Source organism: Cygnus atratus, chromosome 3, assembly GCF_013377495.2.
Source record: "Cygnus atratus isolate AKBS03 ecotype Queensland, Australia chromosome 3, CAtr_DNAZoo_HiC_assembly, whole genome shotgun sequence".
Lineage (NCBI taxonomy): Eukaryota > Metazoa > Chordata > Aves > Anseriformes > Anatidae > Cygnus > Cygnus atratus.
In genome coordinates, this window is record NC_066364.1 from 103,343,217 (window position 1) to 103,367,277 (window position 24,061).

General features: G+C 44.5%; 1 protein-coding gene across 1 annotated transcript in view; it reads left to right on the forward strand.

The window, feature by feature from the left end:
- LOC118254769 (calpain-13-like) overlaps nucleotides 1-22,046 on the forward strand; it is a 46,545-nt gene extending 24,499 nt beyond the window's left edge. Inside the window, exons 11-20 of the mRNA XM_035560358.1 lie at nucleotides 2,871-3,031; nucleotides 4,186-4,222; nucleotides 5,216-5,278; nucleotides 6,316-6,373; nucleotides 7,361-7,428; nucleotides 8,945-9,013; nucleotides 10,089-10,167; nucleotides 13,095-13,211; nucleotides 17,066-17,121; nucleotides 22,020-22,046. Of these exons, the coding sequence (XP_035416251.1) occupies nucleotides 2,871-3,031; nucleotides 4,186-4,222; nucleotides 5,216-5,278; nucleotides 6,316-6,373; nucleotides 7,361-7,428; nucleotides 8,945-9,013; nucleotides 10,089-10,167; nucleotides 13,095-13,211; nucleotides 17,066-17,121; nucleotides 22,020-22,046 (735 nt within the window). The remainder of the gene's footprint in view (nucleotides 1-2,870; nucleotides 3,032-4,185; nucleotides 4,223-5,215; nucleotides 5,279-6,315; nucleotides 6,374-7,360; nucleotides 7,429-8,944; nucleotides 9,014-10,088; nucleotides 10,168-13,094; nucleotides 13,212-17,065; nucleotides 17,122-22,019) is intronic.
- The last annotated feature ends 2,015 nt before the right edge of the window (nucleotides 22,047-24,061 follow it).

The window sequence follows — 24,061 nt, forward strand, 5'->3', positions numbered from 1 at the left end:
CAGTCAGTATTGGAGTGAATTTCTGGATGCTTTCTTTATTAGGAAGACATAGGAAAAGTAGGGCTAAGCAGGCTTAATTTCCTTTATTCATATCTTGAGAAGGAAATTTGAATTTTCAGTTTTGTTGCATCCTAAAATACCCCTGGGAAACTCAGAGGATCCATAGGTTGCACAAGATGCTAGGGCAGTAACCTCTGTGTCCAGCAGTGCTAGTGACTTGCTAGTTGACTTATCTAGTCAGATACATGGGACCTCCAACTAAAATTTCACCCTTTTTTTTTCTTGGTGACTGTCTAGGCATGTGCCAGTTCAAGGACAATTACTGTCAGAGTATTAGCAAGCTTACTGAAAGTGTAGCTGCTAGTAGAGATGGCTGCTAGCATTTTTCCAAAGCATTTTTGTTCTTGTCTTAGGGAGATTGGGAGGAGTTATTCTTAACCTGAAGAATAAAAGGAAGCAAAGATTTCTTTGATCCTAACTTCACATTCGCCCTAACTTCACAATTCTCCTGATCACTGGAGAGGTTTGCCCTAGTCCCAGACTTTGAATAATTGATGCCCTGAGTTTAACAGTTCCTCAGAGGAAGGAAGAGCATGGCTTTGTAGCTCATAAAAACGGTATCTGATATCTGATGAGAAATACAAAATGTAATAGAATGACCATTCTTTCAGGGATTGGAACTCATTATCCTTATTCAAGAAGATCCTCTGGTGCAGATATCAGCCCTGCAGGATGCTGTGGTGCTCAAAAAGAGCAGCTGCTCCCAGTACATGGGGAACTTGCTCCTTCCAGCATCCTCATCAGCTGCCCCAACAGTCACCAGACATGGAGGCCCCTGACTGCTCTAGTATGGTGCATGCTCATCTTGATTAGTCACCCATTTTGACAGAAAGGACTCTCACTGAGTAGTCAAGGCATAGTTCTGGGGTCCCTTGGAAAGAGGGTTTTGTTTAATCAGGAAGTAGACCAGGAGACAGATTTGATTCTTGCTTTGTGTTTAAAACTTGCTTTTTATCTCTTTTTTTTCACCTCTAATTGATGCTCAGGTATGTTCATTTCATTATCTTTTTTTCTTCCTTGGTGCATTCCCAAGGTCAGATGAAATTTGATGAGTATGTTGAGGCTGGATGACATGACCTCTGTGGGGTGTCAGCCCCTGGCTCACCTCGTGCACAGGTTGGGCTTCTGGTCCAAGGTTGTCTCCCATGCAGGAGCTGGAAGGCAAGGTCAGGACAGGTGATTACCAGGGACACCAGCATTACTCTGGAGCAGCTGGTCAGTGAAGGGGGACTGTCATGCTGCCCTGTCACCCCATGTCTTTCAGTATTGTAATGAGATTGGTACAAATGCACAGAGCAGATTATACAGAAAATAAGGACAAAGCCTAATCATTTTAACAGGAGAGCTGCTCTACGAACTCCTCACAGCCCAGCCTCCTGCCCTGGTAGCAGTAAAAGCCAAGTCTAGGAGCTAAAACCAGGGTAGTGTACATTGCTGTTTATTTCCCAGTGTCTAGCCTCAGTGCCTGAGGGCAGTCAGAGGTGGCATCTTTGCTTAAAAAGTTCATGAGGGGGTTGTTTGAAGAAGGGGAGTGCAATTGCTAAGATTCATGAGGCCTCACTTTTCCTGCTTCAACTGCTTTCATAGCTGTTACTCATCAGCAGCATCGTTCATTGTTCAGTATTTATTTGAGACTCATCATATTGTTGCTGTAAAGTAAAAAGTGCATCATCCATTGGCAGGATGAGGGGAACGCAGTACAGGCAAGAATGCAAACCAGAATGGACATACCTGATAGCTCTAGGAAGCCTTTGATTAAGTATAGACACGGAGCACTAATACATAGCTGTGAGGTAGGCTTAATGTTGTGTGACAGAGCTGAGCAACGTGTAGAGGCTGATTCTTATCTCACACCAGTTTTGACTCCTTCGAGATATTAACCTGCTTCTGCTTTTTACCGGAAGAAATGTCAAATGAGACCCAAAAGTAAAAAGGATTATGTCATTTATTTCTTTGCAGCACTGACCATTTCCATCTACTCAAAATCTGACCCATAATACTTGGCAGTCTACATGCCTCCTAGGCCTCTCTAACAGTAGTCATCTTTTTTTTTTTCCTCCCAGAATAGCATTTTTATGTTATTTTCTCCCAAAGGCATGGCTCATAAATAACTCTGCCATGCTTTATAACCATTCTAAATAGAATTTATACACGCTGATGTATTTTGGGGAATATGTTTAGTAAGTGTTTTTTTATTACACTATCTTTAAATGTCCTAATAGTAATAGCTGTTGCATTATATTAGTTTCACCTCAGCAAAAATACTGGAATGACAGAAGAAAGATCAGAATGTTCTGTTTTCTTGTGACACTTGCTGAAAGGTTTGAGTTGTGATTCTTGAAGCATTGTCATCTGGGTGAGATGCTTAGTGAGCTCTCTGATGACACTGGGTTACGTTAGGGAAGCATGTCAGGGAGTTATACCAGCTATCTCAGGGAAGTTTTAGTAAGAGTATTCATCCTTGATTCCTTGACGAATTCTAGTCTGCTTGATGTTAATTGAATTTCTCATGAAATCCACTAAAACATATTGCTTCCTTCCTTCCTTTCTTCCTTCCTCCCTTCTTTCTTTCTTTCTTTTTCTTTTTTTTTTATTTTATAATTTCTTCCACCCTCTTGTGTTATTGATGTGTTCTTGGACAAAGTCTGTCTCCTAGTCAAACTTTGCATGCCACTGGGAAGGTTAAGGCATATTAGATGCAGTGTAGATTTAGAAAGCAGTGGGTAAATAAGGCTGCTGTGGGTACAGTTACTGATTTACTTTGATTCCTGAGAGGGAGAGTGAGATAGCCACCTGTGTTTTTCTTTCAGAAGAACTCCAAAGTTCTGAAACAAGATTTTTCTCTTACTCGAGATGTCACCAACTACTTTACTTTGAGTCCAGGAACCTATGCTGTCATTCCTGCTACAACAGAGCACCAAGATTTTGAATTTGTCTTACGAATTTTCTTGAAGAATGAATGCTACAATGAGTAAGATAATGATGAGTACTCCATACAGGCCCAGACTTACAGTGTGCCATGATTTAACAATTCAATGTCAAGATAACTAATGTGGCAATTTGCTTTTAATGCACTCTAGAAGCGTGTTGGGAAGCCACAGCTTAGTGTTAAGTACCATGTTGAGGGGAATCAGCTGTATACAGTCAGATGCACAGGTGGCCACTGCACAACAGGGCAACAGCTCATTGGCAGCCATCGAGGGTCTCAGCTTTGATACAAAGAGCTGCACAAATGAACAGCAGTTCTGATATATGCCCTGCCAGCTTGTGGGGAAATCTGTCTTAAATAAAAGGAGGACTGAGAGCTTCTTTTTTCTTAATAGCCATTATATAGTTTTGTATGTTGTGCCGGCTGGACCCCGCATAGGTCATGTCCCAGTGGCAAAGAAGCAAAGAGCAGTGGGGCTTTGACCCCTTCACCCAGCCATCCAATAGGCAGGCCCACTGGAGCTCTCTGTGGGTATAAGGAAGGTGTTGAAGGATAGACTTAACAGAAAACCGATATCCTAGTTCATGCAAAGGCAGCTAGTATCACATTTGCATATAAATATCTGGGTGTGCATTATTTAAAGAGCAAACCCCAGCGCTCAGTGTTACCAAATAACCTTTAAGCATCAGATATGCAGTGCCTTTCCTTCAGTAAGCTTTATAGTGGAGGCGATTGCCAGTCTTACGTCATAGGCCCATATCTTAATAATGAGAGTGTTTTCTAGGCTTTGGCCTCTGGCAAAAATGGCTCAGAACAAATTAAGGCAACTCCTTAGTTATTGGAAAACAAACGTGAGAAGTCTGTGCTCTGGGCTAGACTGCCTTCAATGTGATGATTCATGCACAAGATGGCTCACTCCTTGGATGTGTCTCTTTCCAGGAGAGCTTGTGATCCTTATACAGCTTATTCAGTGAGGTAGAGCATGGGCATTCTGTTCCCATGGGTCTCTGTAGCAGTCACAGCATTGAGAGGCTTGTACAAGGGAGAAGGGAGCATTACTACCATGGGATCAGAGGACACTCTGTGGGTTCTTGTGTGGGGCACTGTATTCTCTGTCTGGGGTCTGCCATGTTTGCAGATCAATGCTCTGGAAGGGCCCATTTTCTCCCAGTGTGACTCTTTTAATTGTTTTTTAGGAACTCAGACTCCCTGCTCAGCCCAATGCTGCCAACGGTAAGAGTCCTGAAAACTGATGTAGATACTAGTGGTTGTGAATGGTTCCTAGGGAAAGCCACTTCTTCTGACTCCCCTTCCCTATACACTGGATACCACTCTGCTTTTCTTTCACCACCCAGTAACTATCCCTCTGGCATCCCCAGTCAAGGTGGGAGAACAAGTGTGTGTACAGGCTGGGGTACCCCTCTGGAGTGATGAGAGTCACAGCAAAGCTCTTCGTCTTCACATATGTCGCTTTCAGAGCCTGATTTCTGAAGGAAACAAATCTTATACAGTCCCTTTGTTGGCCTGACTGTCCTTGCCACTTTTAATACATTGATCAACCAAATATAGCAGGGTGGAAAGCATTTCAAAGGTAGTCAGTTCTTGCACTGTCTGTGAAATGGGTATGTATCCAAGAAGGAGATGGGGAAAAACTGATTTAAAACTCACAAATCAGTGTGACCACTTTTTAAAAGAACTCACACCTGAGAGAGGGGTTGTACATGTCTCCCCATGGGAATGGCTTCATTTAGTGCTTGCACCCTATAAGGCATAGTAGTCCATAGAGGTGAGGCCCAAAGCAGATTTCTTCTGATTTTCACCTAGGTATCTTAGATATAAAGGAAATTACACTTCAAAACTGGGTTCAGTCCATGCTGCTGTGTCACTGTTTGCTTGTAAAACCATGCCACTGAGCAGGCTCTTACTTACAGTGGTGCAAAGTCCTTCCCTTTTGATTCATTTTCCAGCCTGCAATTAAGCCCCATTAGAGGCATTGCATAAATAGTGGCTTATCTTTTTCCACTGACAAGCTGTCAGTTTACTTGGCTGTTGTCATTAGCCAATGTTTTGACTGACAAATTATGGTACCCACACTTTCTGCTCCAGCTCAGGCAGTTGGGCTGTTCTTTCCCTGCCCTCTGTAAAGCTCTATTTGGATTTGCAGACTGATGCCTCCAATCGTTTTGTAACTGAATTATTTATGTGCATACTTATTCTTTCATCCAGGTTGTACCAAGACAGAACCAGGACAGCTCCTATAAGGCTATCTTCCTAAGATATGCTAAACAGGTACGCTATCTAAAGCATCTTGCTGAAAAATAATAATATTAAAATTGGTATGTGGACTTGCAAAAAGAACACTAATCTCCAATGTTTATACCAATCCATTTAGAAAAATGCTTTTTGGAAATGTAGCTTCATCTTCAAGTGAAAACCCCCTGGAAACAGTATTGATTTACCTGCCAAAACCCCCAGAAAAATGGAACATTCAGTTGGGATAGAATGTCTAGCTCCATATTTTAGAGCACTGGAGATTTATGATTGTGCTGGTGATGGGCTTGCATATGTACTTTATTTGGCTTTGATTTGTTTATGTACAGAAAGTGATTAGAAAGCTTTGTGTATCCCCTCTCTCATCAGCATCATTTTGCCTTTGCAGCAGTTGGAAATCAGACATCAGTGAGTGCTTGAGTAATTGATTCCTGCTTTTTCTGAGCCAAACTATGTGCATTCACAGGAGATGCTTTTAATGGCTTAATAAAGTGTTATAAAAAACTGCTTGACTTAGTCAAGAGAAAGAAAAAAATCACTGCCAAAAGTCTTTGCACAGTGGACCTCTTGCAGTTAATAGCTGTATCAGTGCATTAAGGTGAAAATGAACAAGGGCTGCCATGTTGAAAGCTCTGGCAATGTCTCAGACAGGGAGACAGTCTGGCTTGCTGCTGGGTTGGGCTGCTCAGAGGGAAGCAGGCAGTGGTGCCTGTTTTTGCATCCCACTCACCCAGCTGCCTCATGTGCTGCCACTTGGTGACTTTCCAGCTTGGGGGCTGGTGAAGAGGATGTGGCTGAAGTGAGCAAGTGTTCCTATCACCACTGAAAATACCCCATGTTGATGGGAAGGCCTGTAACTCCCCTGCATACACACATGGAGAAGAGCAGACCATGGTCCAGCAGCATGAAGGGCTTTGTTGTGCTCCTGGGTGGGTGCTGCTCAGGTATGAGCAGAAGTCCTTCTTGGTTGCCATGGTGCATAAGTATTTGGGGCAAAAGTGAGGCAGGAGAAAACTTTGCACTCACAGACCTCTTTGCATTTTGTTCTGCATTAGGGCTCAGCTATTGATGCCTCGCAGCTGCGACAACTCCTTAATGAAGTGGTCCTGCAAGGTAAAGCTTTTACGACTCAGCTAATGTCTTCGGTACTTCCCTATCCTTAGTCTAGTGTAAATTAGACAGAGGATTTAGTAATGTCTTGATGGTCTTCAAAAAATCCTCAGTGTGGCTTATTACAATATGAGATCTTGAAGAATGAGAAATGTGTCCACTAATCTTCCTTTACGTGCACAGCAGTGTGGTGTTATTAAAATAAATAAATAAAATGAAAGTAATGATCACATGAAGAGGGCAATACAGTCCAGACCGGCTGCTGACAGACTCCTTAATGCATGGCCATCAGCAAAGCCATGCATCTGCTTGACAGTTGAATTTCACCCTCCCCTCCCCGTCCTGCCCTAGGAAGAGGCTGTGCTCCACAGACCTACGGTGCTCCATTCTGACCCCTGATGTCCCCACAGTCCCCATGAGCCCTCCTTCCTGCTCCATGACCCACCAGTTCTAGCAGGAACTCGGTCCCCAGCCAGGCTGCTTCAGCAAGGACCACAGGGAGCTGTGTCCCTTGCTCTCTTCACTGCCCCCCCAGCTCTGCCCTGGCCTGTGTCCCCGCTCTGCAGAGGCCTCAAGCTGACTTTGAGCATTTCCCACACTTCCTAACCTACCCACCTCAAAAATAGCATGAGATGATCATACACAAATCTCAGGTTGCTTCAGAACTCACTAGTTCAGCATGGCCTTTCATATCACTGCCATTTTAGTAATCCTTATTCCAGGAGTCTTCTGTTTCCAACAGGGTAGGCAAAGACTGTGCAGAACAGCTATCTGTGAGCCCCAACGGGGCACCTGTCCTTCAGGAAGGAAGCAGTAGAGGTGTCTGAGACACTTCAAACTCCTTTAGTGGACCTCAGCCTGTTATGTCACCCTTTTTTGTTATGTGAGCCTTCAGACTAGTGTCCTCCTTCCCTCCCACTGGTGGCTTGGATACACATCTGGCACCCCCCTCACTTTTGCTGATTCCATCTGTTTTGTCAATCCTTGCAGATGAAATGGCCAGCCTTGGAGGAAAATTCAGCTTTGATTCATGCAGAGGCATTTTAGCTCTGATGGATGTATCCTTTCAAGCAGAAGCAATAAACTTCCCTAGTGCAGCCCATCCTTTCCTTGAGTTATGGCTGAGCTGAGCCTCCCAGTGTAAGAACCTGCAAGTAAATATTAGCCTCATTCCTCAATAGATAACTGTCATGGAGGATATGCAAGACTTCGCCATGCATGCCCTAGCTCTGGGAAGTCTGCTACCTCCACCTAGCCGCCAACTCTTGGCTCTCACTTCCCACCCTGTGGGACCCAGGGCTTTGCTACGCTTCACCCTCGGTGCAGGCCACAGACAGGGCCTGAGGTGAGGATGCCGTGCAGAGCCTAGGCACAGCCCGGTGCTATCTCTTCCCTTACAGCTGAAACCACATGAGCCTGTGATGGCAGCTTAAATGGCTTGCCAGCATTGACAGCAAAGCTGGGGTGTGTATGTGTGGGAAGCATTGCCACTGCCCAATCACAGTCACAATGCTATTCATCCTGTCCAGGGTGTCTTCCCTGTTTAGATGGATCACAGTCTTTTTACTGTTAAAAAGACAACATTGAAAATACATTGCTGGCCATTGTAAAACAAGAGGGCTCCTTGGTGAAAACATTAATTCTCCCTTGTGTTTTCTCCCACTTTCTAGTTCACTCTCTCTTTTCTTCCATGCCATGGAATAACTTTGAGACATTTTCAGACTTCTAGAAGCTGCTAGGGAATGAATGAAACTGACCTGCTCCCTTTCTCTTTCTAGCTTTCTGCATCTAGCAAGCAAAAGAGATTTTTCCCCCTTTCCAAATCCCCTCCTGGGCTCAGTGGACACTGTGAATGCATGGCACGTGCAGGGAGCTGATGAAACCGCTGCTCTGCTTTAATTCAAGATGGATTTTTTATTCTCTGTACATACAGCCTAGGTATAGTGTGACCTATCCTGGCCTGCAAAGACAGTATCAGCTTTTTTTCAGTCAGTTTTCACCCCTGGGCTCCTGTTGCTCATGGTAGGGAAGTGTTTTCTTGCCTGCAGCATATGCATGGCTCAAGGGCTGCTGCTGGCTTCTCAGAGCAGGCACTAGGATCCGCTCCTTGTACTCTTGCCTCCTTCATTGCCTGTTCTTCCAGGAGGATCCAGTCAGAGCTGATGTTGTGCTGCCCCATGCACAAAGGCAGGTCAGTGTGCACACATGGCCTGGAGCATGCAGTTCTGCTCCTCCCCAAGAGCTGCTGTGCTCTGTGGCTAGATGTCAGCTGAAGTTATCACTGCATGTCAGCTGAAGTTACCACTGCAGGACCCCTTGTGGTTAAAGACATCATACAAGTAGAAACATTTTGTTTGTGAGCACAGGTGTGAGCAGCTGTACAAATCACCAGAAAAAAAGTGAATTTAACTCTGAGAATAATGGAGACCAAAAAAGATCTTGGCTTTCTCAACACAAAGTAACAAACAGAAGCGACTGCATCTTAAGACTTTATGTGAAGACAGCATTCTCAGGAATGAAGACATGATCAGTTTTCACACTCATTAACTGTTCAATTCTTAACTAAATGCATAGACGAATTCGAATGGACGACTCACACTGCAGGAGTTTGGGAGCCTCTGGCAAAAACTCACCAAGTACATGGTATATGGGGGGGTGCTATCTCTTTTCTGCTTTTACTATACTGCTGGGTTTTTCATCACCAGGGTGCAGACACTCTGTGATATTAAAGTACTGTGGGGAAAAATGTTGTGAAGTTTGCGTGCCTAGTGGGTCAGATTTCTATCCTCTCATGCAAAGGCCGAGAGCTCAAGAAGCAGGGGGGTGTGAAGTTCTCTGAACAAGCAACCGAGGGTTTCCTAAAGCAGGGAACACTGAGGAAAAAGTGTGAAAAGGTAGGAAGGCCAACTGGGCTCAGAATTTGATGGAAATCTCTGTGTACCACCACTGGCAAGTTTTTTTAAAGCTTTCTGAGCTGAAATGAGTTATTGAACAAAGTCATCTGAAAAACATCACTTCCTCAGTGTTGCAGTTTGTAGCAGAAATGTGTAGGATGTGATGAAAGTTTTCTTGAGATAAACGTCTCTGCTCCAAGATAAGCATTAGCTCTGGAACCAGCGAGAACAATAGCTTGGTATATAGGGTCCCACCTAAAATCAGGCAGCTTGTCTGAGTCAGGTACTTCTTCCTCCAGTTTTGCTGCAGGAAGGGAAGATTTCCTGAAGCTTCAAAGTTTGGTGGGATGTACTTTGTTTCATCCTCTCTCAGGGTAGCCTGAGGTCACCTAGGACAATGGGGTGCCAGTTCTCCATTGAGCAACAATGCCCTTCCCACTAACAGCACCTCCAGTGTGGTTTGTTGGGAAAGATGACCCCATGCCATTCTGGCATGCAGGGACTCCTGGCAGATTTGGTGTGTCATAGACAATGTCTTTTTGTCAATGGAGGTGTAAGCATTCCTGTTTCTGCCTGCACATGCAAACCATGGAAAGTGAGGGAAAAAGCTTCAACCGACCCAAAACTGGGATTTCTTATGCCATAATATATTGATCAGGACTTGTAATAATGGGTTTTCTTTGTCATGGTTACTCCATCTCATCTGTTGAATTTCCTTACAGCAAATTTTTTAAGGAAGGAAAGCATCCTACAGAATTAAATGTAGTGGTAAATTTGGGGAATGGTGATATGTGCTTGAAATCTGCCATTATACTATTTTTCAGGATATCTTCAGGAGGGAAGACAGAAATAATTCTGGATTTCTTGACATATCTGAATTGAAGAGTGCAATACAGACAGCAGGTATGTCCAGATATGCTTAGCAGCTCCCTTTTCTGTCTTTGCTGGGAAGGATGAAAAAGAGAGAGGAAAGATGAGAGAGTTTCATGAATAAAGTAGTTTGGATTACACAGACGTGCCAGTTAGATCACAGCTCTGCTTAGAGGACTGCATTATTTCAGGGCATTGAGACAGAAAATTCATTTCAGGGAGAAGTCTTTTCCTTGCTGCATGGCCTTGTGCCCACCCATGCAGCATCATCCACCCTTTGCACTGCAGCAGGGGAGCCAACAGACTGATGCAGAGAAGCACAACATTGGCCAGAACCTGCAGGGTCTCTCTAGGTCATGGGCAAAATACACATCAGGTGAAAGGAGCAAGGAACATGCACATAACCCAGTTCCTGCAGTTACTGTCCATGGCAGTGACTAAGTCTATAAGGGAAAGCCACAGTGACAAACATTTATTTAGTTTGCACTGACCTCTGTTGGCTACACAAATGCTGAAACTTGCAGTGAGTGCATGGTACCCCTTCACATGAGCAGAGCATTTTAGCTGGGTCATCTCTCCAGAGACGTTGTGCAAGAAATACAGCTCATAGACAACAACTCTCTTGTAATTGCACAGTAGAGAAACTCCCATTTGGGTACCTGGAGCTTGGTGTGGTGTTGTCCCTATGAGGAACCTGGTGCAAGAAGCACTATCTGTGGAAACCATCAGCTCAAAGGATGTGTATTTTTTTGTTGTTCCTGAGAGGTAGGCAGAGTGTTTGCATATGACTATGGAGTGCAGCACTAATATGCCAAATGTCAAAACAGAAGCCGCCAGGCCAGTTCTGTTAGAAAGGCACTAATGTGTAAAACTGTGAGAAGTCCTGGCAGACAAAACTGTGCAGCTATTTGAAGGGATAAAAAGGCACTATTAAATGGCAAGTTCATTACATGTTAGGCTATAAGCAGTTCTGAGTGGAGAGGGGAAAGAAAGTTGTAAACTCATTCTTACCATCTCTTGAGCCAGGACAGCTGCGTTTTTTATTTTTTTTTTATTTGGCTATGCATTAGGATGAGCTTGGTCCTGACTTTTAAGCAGAAAGGAGTGGGCAGCCCAAAAAAAAGTCTGAGAATGGCACTAATGTACTGAAATACAGCTCTAAGCCAGCTGTGCCCTGAAGTGTTCGGTGACCAGCTCTTCCCAGCGAGAAACTGAAGCATGAGCTTAATTTTTACTGTTGTCCTAATGCTTCAAAGCATTATAATGATGGGTCAAATCTTCTGTCAGAGTAGAGCAGGCTAGCTGCATTAACAGCAATGCTGTCCTGATGTGCAGGAGCACTGGCCTTGGATATTTACAGACACCTCTCTGGCAATGCTAAATGCATCAAAATAATGTAAAATAGGGAAACATAAAGTCACTATCTTCAAGCTTGACTAAAACCAGAGCAAGGAATCCAACAGATAAAAGGTATGGGAGTAAGCTCACAAAAAAAAAAAAAAAAAAAAAAAGCAGTAGCACATAACTGAAATATCTTGGAAATGGAGAGGATTTACACTTCAGTATTAATGAGGTTAATTGAAAGACATTGCCAGGTGAGTAAATTTCAGAGCAAGTGTATCCCAGACTGAACATGCCAAACTGTCAATGTTTTACTATTGTAAGACATGGTTAGAGCATCTCTCAAGCAACATTGCCATGCTTAATGGAATCTGTTCTCCAGAGAGAATTGGATTGTATTCCCACTGCCTTCAAAGGGTTAAAAAAGAGATAGGATTCATTTCTCACTGCTACAGTGGTTCTTGGCAGGGTTTAAAACCAAAATCAAAGAAAAAATGTCATTAATTATATATTTTTAATTACTAAACTTTCCTCATAGAAAAATAATCTAAAATTGGGTTTATCTTAATTTGAAGCACAAATGTTTTTCCTTTGTTTCAATATTCAGCATTGTGTGTCCAATTCCTGCTGGAGGCCTTCTCCAACTAGGCTTATGCAACCAGATTTTGTCAATGCTGGGTGCTAACCCACCTCCATCAGCTGCATCTCCCCCTACACAGGTGCAGAATATCATTTTCTTCTTTTCTGCTCACTCAATTAATCTGGCTCCATTATGAGTTCATTAAAACTGAAAAGTTTAGAACTGGTTGGAAAAAGCGGGAGAGCCACTTCACTTGCAGCTGAGCTGCTAAAAACTGGGGCTGAACAAATGAGACTTTCTGAAGTCTCAGGGAATGCACGAACTGAAGCTATCAGTCCAGTCCTCTGCAGAAAATTTTTTATTTAGTAAATCAGCTTTCAGACCAAAATATATTTAAATCATTTCTTGTGTACCCAGCACATTTAGGGTAGTTTTATTTAACTAATAAAAGACTCATTCTAAAAGGCAATTTTTGTTCATTCAATTGAATATCAATTTCCATCCAAATAGACTGTGGCACAAATACTGAATAATCAGCTAATAAAAAAGAAATGAACACTTTACCATTTTCTAATATAAGAGAAAATGTACAAATTAAGAATCCTGGGTATGCTATACTGCATAATAGCATAAACACAGGGTATTTCCCCGCTTAGCAGAAAATGCCAGTGGCATTGTGCTATGCTCAGACTTTAACAGTTATGCACAAAGAAAATCACCCTTTCTAATAGAAAATAAAAGCTAGAATTGCAAAGTAAGATAATCCTAGAATATTTAATTGTGTTTCTTGCTTGTTGACCTAAGCCACAATGAGTGAGTGACTAGAAGGGCTTTGTTTTCCATCACTCTACCCCAAATCTTGTTCCCAAGGCTGGGGGGAATCCGAGATGCCTTGCAGGGACTCAGAGGAGAACCAATCTGGCAGGATGCGAGGACTGAGGGGAGGCCACGGCTTCTTTGTAGCGTGCACAATACCAGCAGGGTCAGTCTGTCATCTTGCAGTGAGTTCCAAGTGTTGTCATCCCCCTCTGCTCTACAGGTCTGGCCATCAATGAGCAAGTCCTACACCTGGTGTCCCTGCGGTTTGGTGATGTTACCAGGAGAATCGGCTTCTCTGACTTCATGTGCTGCATGCTGCGCCTTGAAACCATGACCTGTGAGTCTTGGCACTCGGGCCTGGGGTCAGGCAAGGGACATGGCAGCTTTATCACAGGGGAGCCTGCAAAGCCAGACAGAGTAGTGAAAGGAAGCAAGGAGAAAAGTGCTGGACACAGTAATACAGGCCTACAGAATAGCATGGAAATAACGAACCTGCCAAAAGTCCAGGCATGGTCCTGGCATCCCTTTGGGCAGGCTGTTTGCCAAAAGCCAGGTTCTTCTGCCTACAGGGGAAACCAGCATGGTGCTGGGAGAAAAGGACTGGGAATACAGCAATGGGTACACTGAAAGGGGGCAGGAAGAAGGGATTCCCACCAGAGCCCATCAGAACACCTGTAGCCTGCTGCAGCACCACGCTGCCCAGGGGAGGAGCAAACCTAATGTATTTTCAGAGCTTCTTCAGGGGCACTGCTGACAATGGTTTTTGCTGCATGCATTTAGCCTGACTTCTGCAGGCTTATTTTGGAGCTCCCATGCACTAAGGAAGACTCATTTTCTAAAATGTCCCTGCACTGGTGCCCTTTTACACAAGCTTGAGCATCCTGTTCTGCAGCAGAGCTTCCTCCAGGTGGCATTGGCAGTACCATAGAAAGGACACTACCCAGTGAGGAGGAATGACACAACTGGGGTTGTTTTACCTTGTACAGTACAGTACAGTACCTTGTACAGACCCAGTACAACAACATGTCTCAAATGGAAGAATGGAAGGCTTTCTGTTTTGGTTAAAAGTCAGGAAGTCTAAACCACAACAAGAATAAGTGACTTTTTCTTTTTTAAACTGGAGAGATGTTCCCACCAACTTCATTACAGTTCTCCCAGCTTTTTGGTAAGGAGGAGGTGTGAGATCCTTCTCAGTGAAACACAAAAAACGATGTAACTTTCCAAGACTCATTGACTCACTTTGGAGAATTAGAAAGCAAGTATTCTTTATTAACAGCGCTGGGTACGTGGGAGATAGTACTTATTTATGGTACGTCGATATACATATTCATGCAATTTTCCCAGAAAGGTCAGGATTTATGTTAATGTTTCTGAGAACTCATTATCATATTGTCCCTCCTACTTTCGCATTCACAGTACCCTCTGGTGGTCGCACTTTGGGGTCTTTCTAATGAAGGCTCTTAGTCTTCTTAACCTTGTACTTTTCTTTTTTCCATTTTGCATATGCTCTGTTGTTGTTTACCACTTCAGCAGTTTTGCTTTTTTCACACTCAGCTAATTCAATTGTTTGAGTTCTACTTTGGGCACTGTGTTCCTTCTTCAGCCTTGATTTTGTGGCTAGAGCTGAGTCTTGTTGTGCGAGGCCTATCCAATGATTTAACAATTTCAGCAATCCTTTCAGCTTACTGTATTACATATTTTGTATTTTATACTATTTGTTTCATCAGTGAGAAAACATTTCTGTTTCTTGTGTTCTATCTATTGTCTGCCAAGGAAGGAGTGTTTGTAAGCAAAAGTGCCTAAAAATAAGGATAGTCTGTTTTACAAAAACAGTAGCTTTTACTACTATAATTATAAGCATTTTGACTAGAAATACTGATAGTTAAATAAATCCAGCAATTGTAACCCATGTATTAGAACACTGCTACAACAATTTACCTCATCTTTGGAATGAGCTGGGTTTGGAATGAGCAGCACATGGAAATGAGCATTCATTTTTTGTGCATGTTTTACCACTGATGTTTTATGGGCCCCCAGTGGTCAGCAGGATCTGTCCTGGGTGATGCTGCCTAAACTTCCATTTTAAGAAGTACAGAAGCAGCTCAGAAAGTCAGAACATGTCCTGATTTTAATACTTTCATTAAAATCAGGCAAGTTTTAAAGACACACATTTTTATGATGTCACTTGCTGTAGACAGGAATTCTTATACCTAAAACAGTACAATAGCATATTTTTTTTAACATCATAAAAATATCCTCTTACATTTTAAGTGCCAGTATAAAGACAACTCCTTTAGACTGATTTGGAAAATAATCTCTACAGTTTCATTGCTGTCTGTAATAAGTCTCTAAAATGCTCTCAAGTCTTTCAGTTATCATTTTACAGAGGGTTTAATGTGGAATACGTTTTTCAAATCATTGTGAGTAAGATTTTTAGAGGAGAGGATAAGGGAGACAAGTTTGAATAAAAGACAGTCCACCTTTATGATGATGTGAATGCAGCAGTGGAGATAAACCTGTCCCATTAAACCATTACTCATCCTTTCAGGATAGCCAGTGAAGAGATGAGAATCAAACCAAATGTAGCAGCTTCTTTCCGTACTCTATTTAACTGGAGGTAATGAAGTTGTAAAGGGGCAATTCTGTTTAAAGGTAACTTCAGCACTGCAGTTTGTTCCTAGAAAGACTACTGAGTGCAAGCAGCCCTGCAAATACATCCTTGTCAAGGGACTGGGTGCAACATGGTGATTACTTTGTTCTATACACTTTCTCCAGAACAGTACAGGATGGATGCCTTTCATTGTGTTAGCCATGCCTTCTCTCTACTCTGGGTCATATAGGTAGCTCTGATTGCCTGTGAGCCCAGGAAAACGGTGTCCTAGGGGGCTGATGAGGAATGGGCCCTTATGCCCTGTTCCTACACCCTTCAGTTTGTCTAAAGCTGGATAGGTATTGAAACATTCATGAACTTACAATGCCCTTTCTATTCAGGGTGGGAAACATGCTCCTAGAGAAATGTTTTTACTGTTTACAACAGCACATTTCTAAGAGAAAAGTAATATCAAAATAAATAGGAACTTCAAATACTGTTTCTACTTCATCCAAATTATTGGGTTTGAACATTTCTTCTAGACAAACAAATAGAAATACGCTCATAGAATATCAATATTGAATAGATTTAAATTTTCTGATGGTAACGTGTACTGTCAGAAAACTTTAAGCAACGTTAATTTCAAATTCTAGATGAATAACAGCAGCATCTGCATTTATATTCCATGGAAAATGCTTGTAAGGCATAATGACTTCAAGAGAATCACTTTCCTCGGGCCACACCGTGCTTGCTCACTGCCAGGGAGGATGGAAAACGACCAACAGAAAGGCTCTCTGTGGGAAGATATTTTTCATTAGTTCACCATTTTCCTGTCATTCTTCAGGCACAAGGTCCTATCTAAACAAATTATGAGTAGATGAAAGCAGTCACACTGAGCACTCCTGTTCCTACATTAAGGGCAACGAAGCTGGTGAAAGGTCTAGAAAACAAGTCTTACAAGGAGCAGCTGAGGGAACTGGGGTTGTTTAGCCTACAGAAAAGGAGGCTCAGGGGAGACCTTATCACACTGTATGATTACTTTAGAGGCTATAGCAAGGTGGGGATTGGTCTCTTCTCCCAAGCACCAAATGATAAGATGAGCGGAAATGGCCTCAAGTTGTGCCAGGGAGGTTTTAGTCAGATACTAGGAGGAATTTCTTTACTGAAAGGGTTGTGCAGCAGTGGAATAGGCTGCCTAGGAAAGTGGTTGAGTCACTATTCCTGGAGGTCTTCGAGAAACATGTATATGTAGAATTCAGTAGCATGGTTTACTTTAGTACTAGGTTAAAGGTTGGACTAGATGATCTTAGAGATCTTTTCCAACCTGAATGATTCTATGATTCTATGATTTTTGCCAAATTCTGGACCTGTAGTTGGGATGTTTTTACAGGCTGTGATGCAAGGGCTAAGGCAGAGGGGTACTTAGCACAGAAATAAGATGTGGCTAGGCAAGACATTGCATGTGGACACCTGAGCAAGGCAGAGCATCCCAGCACAAGGACTACAGCTCTGCTAGTCGGCTGCTATGGACTTATTTTGCAGACTGCATTGTGTTCTTGCTTCCTCCTCACAAAATAAAATTTTCTTTGTTCTACCCCTAGGTGCATTTCAAAACTTAGCAAATGGTGGATCACAAATTTTGGTGACGGCAATGGAGGTAAGGATGCTTGTTCCTTCTTTCCAGCTCAACAGTGAGATTATCAAGTATGTTAGCAGGATGAAGCTAAAGGTGGTGTGTTAGTGCCATGAATGTTGCCATGAGTTTTGCTGCTGTCGTCAATAGTGGCAAAGGTTTTGCTTGGCTGGGTGTGCTTAATGGACAGCTAGGAAGTATTTATCTGGGGCTCTCCAGCCACAGTCATGCAGCCTTGCTGATGTGAGGACAGGTCTGTGGTGGCCATCCATGTCCAAAACACTCAGTCTTCCCTTGCTGCCCCCATCCTGTCATTGGTGGAAACATTGCATTGGGGCGAGACAAAACCTGCACCCCCCAGGCCACAGGGCGAGGTCAGAGGCATTGACTTGATGCCCAGGGTGCATTTTGGGGACAAGGTTTGCTGAGCACCCAAAAACTTCACAGAATCACAGAATCGTCTAGGTTGGAAGAGACCTCCAAGATCATCTAGTCCAACCTCTGTCCTAACACTAACAAGACCTCCACTAAACCATATCACTAAGGACTACATCTAAATGTCTTTTAAAGACCTCCAGGGATGGCGACTCAACCACTTCCCTGGGCAGTCCATTCCAATGCCTAACAACCCTTTCAGTAAAGAAGTTCTTCCTAATATCCAACCTAAACCTCCCCTGGCGCAACTTTAGCCCATTCCCCCTTGTCCTGTCACCAGGCACGTGGGAGAATAGACCAACCCCCACCTCTCTACAGCCTCCTTTAAGGTACCTATACAGAGCGATGAGGTCTCCCCTGAGCCTCCTCTTCTCCAGGCTAAACAACCCCAGCTCCCTCAGCCGCTCCTCGTAAGACTTGTTCTCCAGACCCCACACCAGCCTCATCGCCCTTCTCTGGACTCTCTCGAGCACCTCCATGTCCTTCTTGTAGTGAGGGGCCCAAAACTGAACACAGTACTCGAGGTGCGGCCTCACCAGAGCCGAGTACAGGGGGACAATCACATCCCTAGACCTGCTGGCCACGCTGCTTCTTATACAAGCCAGGATGCTGTTGGCCTTCTTGGCCACCTGAGCACACTGCTGGCTCATATTCAGCTGCCTATCAACCAGTATTCCCAGGTCCTTCTCTGCCAGGCAGCTTTCCAACCACTCATCTCCCAGCCTGTAGCGCTGCTTGGGGTTGTTGCGCCCCAGGTGCAGGACCCGGCACTTGGCCTTGTTGAACTTCATACAGTTGACCTCAGCCCATCGGTCCAGCCTATCCAGATCCTCCTGCAGAGCCTTCCTTCCCTCGAGCAGATCGACACACGCACCTAACTTGGTGTCATCTGCAAACTTACTGAGGGTGCACTCAATCCCCTCATCCAGGTCATCGATAAAGATATTAAAGAGGACCGGCCCCAGCACTGAGCCCTGGGGGACTCCACTAGTAACCGGCCTCCAACTGGATTTGACTCCATTCACCACAACTCTTTGGGCCTGGCCATCCAGCCAGTTTTTAACCCAACGAAGTGTACGCCAGTCCAAGCCACAAGCAACCAGTTTCTTGAGGAGAATGTTGTGGGAAACGGTGTCAAAAGCCTTACTGAAGGTCAAGGTAGATCACATCCACAGCCTTCCCCTCATCCACCAGGCGCGTCACTTGGTCATAGAAGGAGATCAGGTTCGTCAAGCAGGACCTACCTTTCATAAACCCATGCTGACTGGGCCTGATCGCCTGGTTGCCCTTCAAGTGCCGTGCGACGACATTCAAGATAATCTGCTCCATGAGCTTCCCTGGCACTGATGTCAAACTAACAGGCCTATAGTTCCCCAGGTCTACCCTCCGGCCCTTCTTGTAGATGGGCGTCACATTTGCTAGCCGCCAGTCGACTGGGACCTCTCCTGATAGCCAGGACTGCCAATAAATGATGGAAAGCGGCTTGGCCAGCTCCTCCGCCAGTTCTCTCAGTACCCTCAGGTGGATCCCATCCGGACCCATCGACTTGCATACATCCAAGTGCTGTAGCAGGTCGCCAACCATTTCCTCGTGGATAGTGAGGGCCACATCCTGCTCCCCATCCCCTTCCACCAGCTCAGGGTACCGGGTATCCAGAGAACAACTGGTCTTGCCGCTAAAGACTGAGGCAAAGAAGGCATTGAGTACCTCAGCCTTTTCCTCATCTTTTGTAACTAAGTTTCCCCCCGCACCCAGTAAAGGATGGAGATTCTCCTTAGTCCTCCTTTTTGTGTTGATGTATTTGTAAAAACTTTTTTTGTTATCTTTAATGGCAGTAGTCAGATTGAGCTCCAGATGAGCTTTGGCCTTTCTAATTTTATCCCTGCACAGCCTCGCAACATCCTTATAGTCCTCTTGAGTAGCCCGCCCTCTTTTCCAAAGATTATAAACCCTCCTTTTTCTCCTAAGCTCGAGCCACAACTCTCTGTTCAGCCAGGCCGGTCTAGTTCCGCGCCGGCTCGTCTTTGGGCACGTGTGGACAGACCGCTCCTGAGCCATTAAGATTTCCTTCTTGAAGAGTGCCCAGCCTTCCTGGACTCCTCTGCCCTTCAGAACCTCCTCCCAAGGGACTCTGCCAACCAGTGTCCTGAGCAGCTCAAAGTCAGCCCTCCGGAAGTCCAAGACAGCGGTTTTACTGGTCCCCTTCCTGACTTTGTCAAGAATAGAGAACTGAACCATTTTGTGGTTGCTCTGCCCAAGACAGCTCTCGACCACCACATCTCCCACCAGTCCGTCACTGTTTGTGAACAGAAGGTCTAGCGGGGCACCTCCCCTGGTAGGCTCTCTAACCAGCTGCATCAGGAAGCTATCTTCCACGCTCTCCAGAAACCTCTTAGACTGCTTTCTCTGGGCTGTGTTGTGCTTCCAGGATATGTCTGGGAAGTTGAAGTCCCCCACGAGAACAAGCGCTGACGATTTCGCGGCGTCTGCCAGCTGCCTGTAGAACTCCTCATCTATCTCCTCATCCTGGTTCGGTGGTCTATAACAGACCCCCCACCAGGATGCTTGCCTTGTTGGCCTTCCCTCTGATCCTAACCCAAAGAGACTCAACCTTATCATTCCCAGCCTCAAGTTCCTCAACATCAAAACACTCTCTAATATAGAGAGCCACACCACCACCCCTTCTGTGCTGCCTGTCCCTTCTGAAGAGCCTATAGCCAGGCATTGCAGCACTCCAGTCATGAGAGTGGTCCCACCACGTTTCTGTGATGGCAACCAAGTCATAGCCTTCCTGCTGCACGATGGCTTCCAGCTCCTCTTGTTTGTTACCCATGCTGCGTGCATTAGTGTAGATGCACTTCAGTCGGGCCATTGCCTTCTCCCCTGGCCTTGCCATTGTTCCCTCTGGTACAGCTCCAACAAGACTTATTTCAGCCCCGTCCCCCTTCTTTCCTAGTTTAAAGCCCTCTCAATGAGCCCTGCCAGCTCCTGAGCAGTGCTCTGGCACTGCTCCTGGCAGTGCAACTTGGTGCTCTGGGGCTTCGTCAAGGTGAGGTACTGATGGAGCGAAGCAGACAAGGCCAGGAAGGTGGCAGCTGTGCCCAGAGGATCTCAACAGGACAAAGTGGGTAACGTGGGGTCAGCTTGCAGTGGGGAACCGGAGCTGGGTGAGATGTGGGTGCTGATGAGCAGCAGGTGACGGCTGTAATATTTACCAAGGAGGTTAATATTAGAGCTGCAGCATTCCCACAGGTTATGTTCGTAGCTGTGGTGATGCTTGGCGCAATGAACGGCCAGTGTAAGAGCATCGTGGTGCTGATCTGTAGCCTGAGAACCTGTCTGTGCCTGAGAGCACCAAAATTGGTGTCTTCAGTGAGGTCATCATGCAGGGCTGAAAAGGGAAGAAAACTGGCTATTTCCTCCTGAAAAGTAACCTGCTCCAGTAGAGTATGATGGTGGTGGGAGTGGTCAGAACTGCCGGGTGTCTCGCACTGCTGGACTTTTCTAGGAATAAATTCATACAGCAACCACCAGACAGCATCGTGGCATGGAAGAGGCAGAAAATAGGGAGGTTTCTGGCTCCTCAGGAATTTTGGTGGGTGGAGGAAAGAGTGGCCGGGTGGGAGTACTTTGTGGCAGGGATGTGCAGAGGCAGGAAGATTTAGGGAGAGGGCATCATTGCTCCAGTGCTTCACCTTCTGGTTGTCCATTTTCTTCCTACATTTTAGGGTTACTTATTTATTTATTTATTTCCCTTTTCCTTTCAAAATACATATATAGCTTTTTTTTTTTATTATTTCTTTTTTTAAAGCTTATCTATGGTTTTCTGCTCAGGAGGCCTGCCATTGCTCTACCCCCAACGCAGCACCTTCTATCTGCAGCTCATCAAATGGCTGTTGAAAACAGAATCCTATTTAAAACTATTGGGGAAAAAAAAAACAACACAAATGCGGCCTGCACATTTCAGCGTGTGCCACCGCCCCCGGTTTCCATGGCAACTGCCAGCCCCGCGCGGGGCTCTCTGGGAGTTGTAGTTCCTCCACCACTTGGCCGTGCTGGGGAGAAGATTGCGCCCCCCCCCCCCCCCCCCATCCCCTTCCCAGCGGGGAAAAAAGGGTGTATCGAGAGATTGCGGTTGGGTTTGTGCACAGTCCGTGCTTCTCTCCATAGGGTTTGTGGTCCCTATGTGGAGTGTGTGTGTTTGTGTACATACAGACCCACAGGTGCGGGTCACAGGTAGATCACCATCCCTGCAGTGATTGCTCCTGTTGCAGCTACTGCAATTTATCGTGGAAAGTAACTTATGGAAGGTTTTTCTGCACCTGATTGTAATAGTGTGAAAAGACAGTCCCAAAACCCCATAACAGTTCTGTGCAGGACAAAAGGACTACAGTGACTGGGTCCCAACCTGAAGGTACCAAGACTTGTGTCTCAAGACTTAGTGTAGCATTACTATATAAATATGCCTTTTCTTTTCCTCTTTCCAGTGGCTGACTCTTGTCATGTACATCTGAAGACTTGTCCGAGCTCAATGTGGCTGGTGAGAAATCTCCTCAGTACTATACACACTGGGATGAAAGGGGTAGGTGCCCTTACGTTGGCCACTGTGAACATGAGTGGGTTGCTTTATCAAAAGCTCACCCTGAGTTACGGTTAGTTTTGAGAGGTAGAGAAAAGGTGAGAGCTGCACTGTGAGGAGGGCTGGGAGAGGTTGCCAAAGGTGAGTGAGTGCTACAAAAGGAATTGGACTTCAAGCAATTTTAATTTTATTTTTTTCTGGTGAACTGCTGATGGCATTATTGGTTGTTCAGACCACCAAGGGCTCAGTTAGCCACATGCCCTCTCATTCCTCATAAGGTGATACATGTTCAGTAGATCAACTAGTAGAATTTATCTTTTTTGTCTTCTTCTGAGAGATTGAACTACTCCTTCATATCTTACATAGAACCAGCAAATTTAAAGCCAACTAGAGGGTTAAGGATATAACTTTTTGGCCAGTCTGATTTTACATTTTTAACTGAAGTGTGTAATTTAATTTACCTTTGAACAACAATCCTCACCATGTGTTTCATTTGATGTTTATTCCTTTCATGTCAGGCCTGGAGAGTTTACCTGAATTTTCCAACTTTGCTAGTTGGTTCTAGTAAAGGACTCTGCTTTTTCCTACAAAACTTGTCCAGCTTATACATCCATAAACCACCTCAGCTACTGTGCTTCTGGTAATCCACTGGAATGCAGCTGTTCCCAGCTGCAATGGTAAAGCATTAGTGCTGGTCCCAGACAGTTGGCAGTGAGGAGAAAACAGGGACAAAAGCCCAATCCTTAGAGAAAAGGCACAATGAAGAACCAGAAACCTCTTGCCATTGCATTGAGGTTGAATCCGGGAACTCAGTGAGCACTCTTGGGCAAAGTCACTCACTTGCCTTACCAACTGGGATCAAAAACTGAGTGAAGAAAAACAAAAAAGCACACCCCCTTCTCCCCCAGGATCTTAATTGGAATTCAGGGACTGCATCCATATGAGGCTTCCTATAGTCAGGTATTGTGATAAATAATAATACATAAACAGAATTTCTGGTATCTTGCATCCTATTTCTGAAGGCAGTTGACATTGGATGCCAGCTTCAGTGAGAAGTTAAAGGAGAAATACATAATCTATTACAGTCCCCTGGGGAGAAAGCGTGGTAGATTCAGACCCAACTGCAGCAGCAGCTGAGCTTTACTGCTCATCACTGTGATGCCTTCACCCCTCTGAGCTCTGCTTGTACATAGTTATTTACCTAAATGTTTGCCCTTTGCAGACTTGCCTTGGACAAAACACTTTCCCTTTGTCACAACAAAGCTGTATTTTGATGTATTGATGTTGTATAGAAACAGGTTATTCATAACACAGCACCTGCCCCTTGCACCACACAATGTCATTAGGTAAATATGAGACTCAAAGGACCTCGTTTTGGGGGATGAAGTTGCTTAAATTCCTGCCTAAAAAGATATTCATAGTCTATTTAGTCTCCTTTCTTCCTTTCATGAATCATTCATAAACTGATCATAAGTTCTGCAAATATATCATTAATCATAACTTTCACTTAGCAGTTTTGAATGAAATTATACCTGTAGGGTGTTCATAAGCAGTTCACATCAGCAATTTACCAGTTGCTTACAACTGGTGATTGGGCAGTCACAGCATGGGCCCCTCAGAGAACTGAAACTCTATCAACTAGAGCCTAAAAAATCACGAGTGATGTGATGACGTGGATTTTGTTGGAAAAAAATATCTGTCAGAAAGAATACTCTCAATTATTTCTAAAGACTGACATCCAGCTGTCTGTGTTCTGAATGAGTCTCTCTGCCTTTGTTTTAGGTGGCTTTTCTGCTCCTTGGTGTGAGACAGCTTGAAGCCATCCCGTACAAAGCCATCCAGGGGGCTCTTGAAGAAACAATAACTGTGAAGGCATGAAGTCAGGTTTTCTTATGGATATTCACTTATGCTTGATGGCACTCAGATGTCTGGACTGATGGTCCTTCTCAG